This window comes from Astatotilapia calliptera, chromosome 8, assembly GCF_900246225.1.
Source record: "Astatotilapia calliptera chromosome 8, fAstCal1.2, whole genome shotgun sequence".
Taxonomy (NCBI): Eukaryota; Metazoa; Chordata; class Actinopteri; order Cichliformes; family Cichlidae; genus Astatotilapia; species Astatotilapia calliptera.
The window spans coordinates 585,001-587,884 of NC_039309.1; the positions used below are offsets into that span (position 1 = coordinate 585,001).

At 53.4% G+C, this 2,884-nt stretch overlaps 1 protein-coding gene across 3 annotated transcripts in view; it reads left to right on the forward strand.

The window, feature by feature from the left end:
• LOC113027921 (kinesin-like protein KIF20B) overlaps positions 1-2,884 on the forward strand; it is a 16,644-nt gene extending 13,760 nt beyond the window's left edge. For 2 of the 3 annotated variants that reach the window (XM_026177755.1, XM_026177756.1), the window contains exons 23-32: positions 1-35; positions 111-265; positions 340-506; positions 594-668; positions 1,246-1,427; positions 1,520-1,612; positions 2,026-2,085; positions 2,170-2,239; positions 2,346-2,518; positions 2,603-2,884. The exon at positions 1-35 is cut by the window's left edge and continues 139 nt beyond it. In XM_026177755.1, coding sequence (XP_026033540.1) covers positions 1-35; positions 111-265; positions 340-506; positions 594-668; positions 1,246-1,427; positions 1,520-1,612; positions 2,026-2,085; positions 2,170-2,239; positions 2,346-2,518; positions 2,603-2,686 — 1,094 coding nt within the window. In that variant the 3' untranslated portion in view covers positions 2,687-2,884. The remainder of the gene's footprint in view (positions 36-110; positions 266-339; positions 507-593; positions 669-1,245; positions 1,428-1,519; positions 1,613-2,025; positions 2,086-2,169; positions 2,240-2,345; positions 2,519-2,602) is intronic. The other variant, XM_026177757.1, reaches the window with a different exon arrangement.

The window sequence follows — 2,884 nt, forward strand, 5'->3', positions numbered from 1 at the left end:
CACAGGGACTGGAGCGCCTTCGACAGGAAGTGAAGGTTCTCTTTTTTTGTGAAAGCCGGTTGGTTGATCCTGGATCGTGTTCATGATGACTCACTGGCTGATGTGTTCAGGAGGAGGAGGGGCAGAGCAGCAGCGTTTTCCACGCCGCCATGGAGGAGCTGAAGAAGGAGAGCGAGGCGGCGCTCCAGCGCTCTGCTCAGAAATCCCAACAGATCGAAGAGCTGCAGACAGACAAGCGGCGGCTGGAGGCGGAGCTTACGCTCAGGTGATCGATATTGCCACCAATCAGGTTTTATCGATCCATAAACAGAGGTTGAAACTCTTCTTCTCCTCCTGCAGTGAGAACAGGTGCGCTGAGCTCAGAGAGGAGCTGGCCAATCAGAGAGCAGAATTCTCCCACCAGCTGGAGAGCCTGAGGGCGGAGCTCGATTCAGAAGGCGACGCCCTACAAGCAGCATTTCAGGACAGCGAGGAGAGGAGGAGGCAGCGGGAGATGGAGGTGGGAGGTAAGTAACCAATCAGATGAGCCGAAGGGGACGGTCAGCTGGCTGCTGCTCTCAGCTGATTGGCTGATGATGTTGTTTGTGTGTCAGAGCTGCAGCGAGTCTTGGATGAGAAGGAGAAAGGTCTGGAAGAAAGCCGCCAACAGGTGGAGACGCTCAGTCGAGGTAACGCGCTCTGATTGGTTACCTGAAAACTGTTTCCTGTTAACGCTCACGTCAGGGCACACTGTGCGCGTGTGTGTCTGTGTCTGTGTGTCTGTGCGCGTGTGTGTGTGTGTGTGTGTGCGCGTGTGTGTGTGTGTGTGTCTGTGTGTGTGTGTCTGTGTGTGTGTGTGTCTGTCTGTGTGTGTGTGTCTGTGTGTGTGTCTGTGTGTGTGTGTGTGTGTGTGTCTGTGTGTGTGTGTGTGTGTCTGTGTGTGTCTGTGTGTCTGTCTGTGTGTGTCTGTGCGTGTGTGTGTGTGTGTGTGTGTGTCTGTGTGTGTGTGTGTCTGTGTGTGTGTGTGTGTGTGTGTGCGTGTGCGTGTGCGCGTGTGTGTGTGTGCGTGTGTGTGTGTGTGTGTGTGTGTCTGTGCGCGTGTGTGTGTGTGCGTGTGCGTGTGTGTGTGTGTGTCTGTCTGTGTCTGTGTGTGTGTGTGTGTGTGTGTCTGTGTGTGTGTGTGTGTGTGTGTGTGTGTGTGTGTGTGTGTGTGTCTGTCTGTGTGTGTGAGTCTTTGGTTTGATTCCGACCTGTTTTTCCTGTCAGAGCTGCAGAGGAGGGAGGAGGAGGAGAACAGGGCCATGGAGGAGGAGACGCTGCCTCTGGTGGAAGAGCTGAAGAAGGAGATCCAGAAACTGCAGGAGAGGAGACAGGAGGAGGAGGATGGGGGGGGCAAGAGGATGAAGAGTGGGGAGTGTGAGGCAGTGATGAAGCAGAGAGACACTCAGGTAAGTCAGCCTCAAAAAGTACAAGAGAAGAAGAAATGCTGACGGGTTTTCACGAAGGAGCGTTCTGCTTTATGTTTTTACTTTTCTTTCAGGACCTTCGAGACTCTCCTCTTAGGTCCAACATGGCCGCCAGGAAGAAAACTCCCAGAACCACGGGGAGGAAGAGGAAGAGCTGCGAGCTGGAGGTAGGGCGGAGCCTATTTAAGCCTATCGCTGTGGTTGTGTGAATAATTAAGATTTTAACCCGTCACTGCATCCCGGGTTAAAATCACCACGTGTTAGACTTTTATCGTCTTCTGAAGCGCGGCCTCATCTCGCCTCACTGTGCCAGACTGGCAGGTTCTCGCCGCCAGCAGCCTTCTCAGCACGGAGGAGTCTAAGGGCGCCGGTATACTCAGTCTATCCGTTATACAGCAGGAAGCCGCCACAGTATTCTCCTGAACGACAGGTGCCGCCACCAGCATCACCTCGACAAGCTGACGCTCCGTTCTTCTTCTTTCCTTTCGTATAAATCACCAGAGGGTGGAGCCGCCTCCCAGAGTGTGTTTGTTTGTGTGTGTCTCAGGCGCTCTGACATGTGTGTGCTGTTGTGTTTCAGGTTTTGGTGCACAGTGAAAACAAGAGGAACAAACCGAGGGGAAACGCCCGTTGCGTTCAGGTGAGCCGTCCCAGCCGACAGGTAGATGAACTCACGCGTCCTCAGAGCCCTCACCTTAAACCTCCTTCTTCTTCTGTGGTGCAGGAGAGAGGATGCGCTCTGCAGAAGATTGAAGAGGCGATCCACACCTCAACGTGCGTCCTGGGCAGCAAAGGTCAGCCACACCTCGACCACCCAGCGCCAGCAGGGGGCAGCGCTGAGCTGCCACCGTGTCTGATTTTATGTTACAACAGAAAGTTTAGCTGAAGTGTTTCTAACAGGCTCGTCAGGCCCTGCGGCTCCAGAGCGAACTCACCGTCCCGTCCTCTCTGCAGATAAAAACATAAGCTCGGTGGAGAAGGAGGCGGTAACCGTGGCAACCAAACCCCGGCGAGGCCGCAGGAAGCTTTACAATATGGACCCGTGGGCGCCGATGGTGGACTCGCCACACACGGTGAGACGGAGTCTGACTCTGAGGCGCGAAGCGGAGTCGGCTGTTTGTTTCTAAATATGAATGCGTCTTTGTTTGTCCCGTCAGACGCCCGGAGCAGCGGCGGAGGATCGGGAGAGCGACCACAGCATCATGAAGAGGAAGCTACGCTCTCAAACCTGCAGGAAGTGACATCATGATCGATCTTTAATGTGCGGCGTTCTTCGTCTGTCATCAGTTTGTTGGTTTGTTTGTTTTTAATGTTTGGACCTTTAAAAAAAAAACAGAAACCCACCAGTTCACCTTTGTGAGGCTTTAAATTTAAGGTGGAATTGTTTAAGGTGGATCTCTGTGACTGCTGTGATGTAAATAAAGGTGAGCTGAATCATG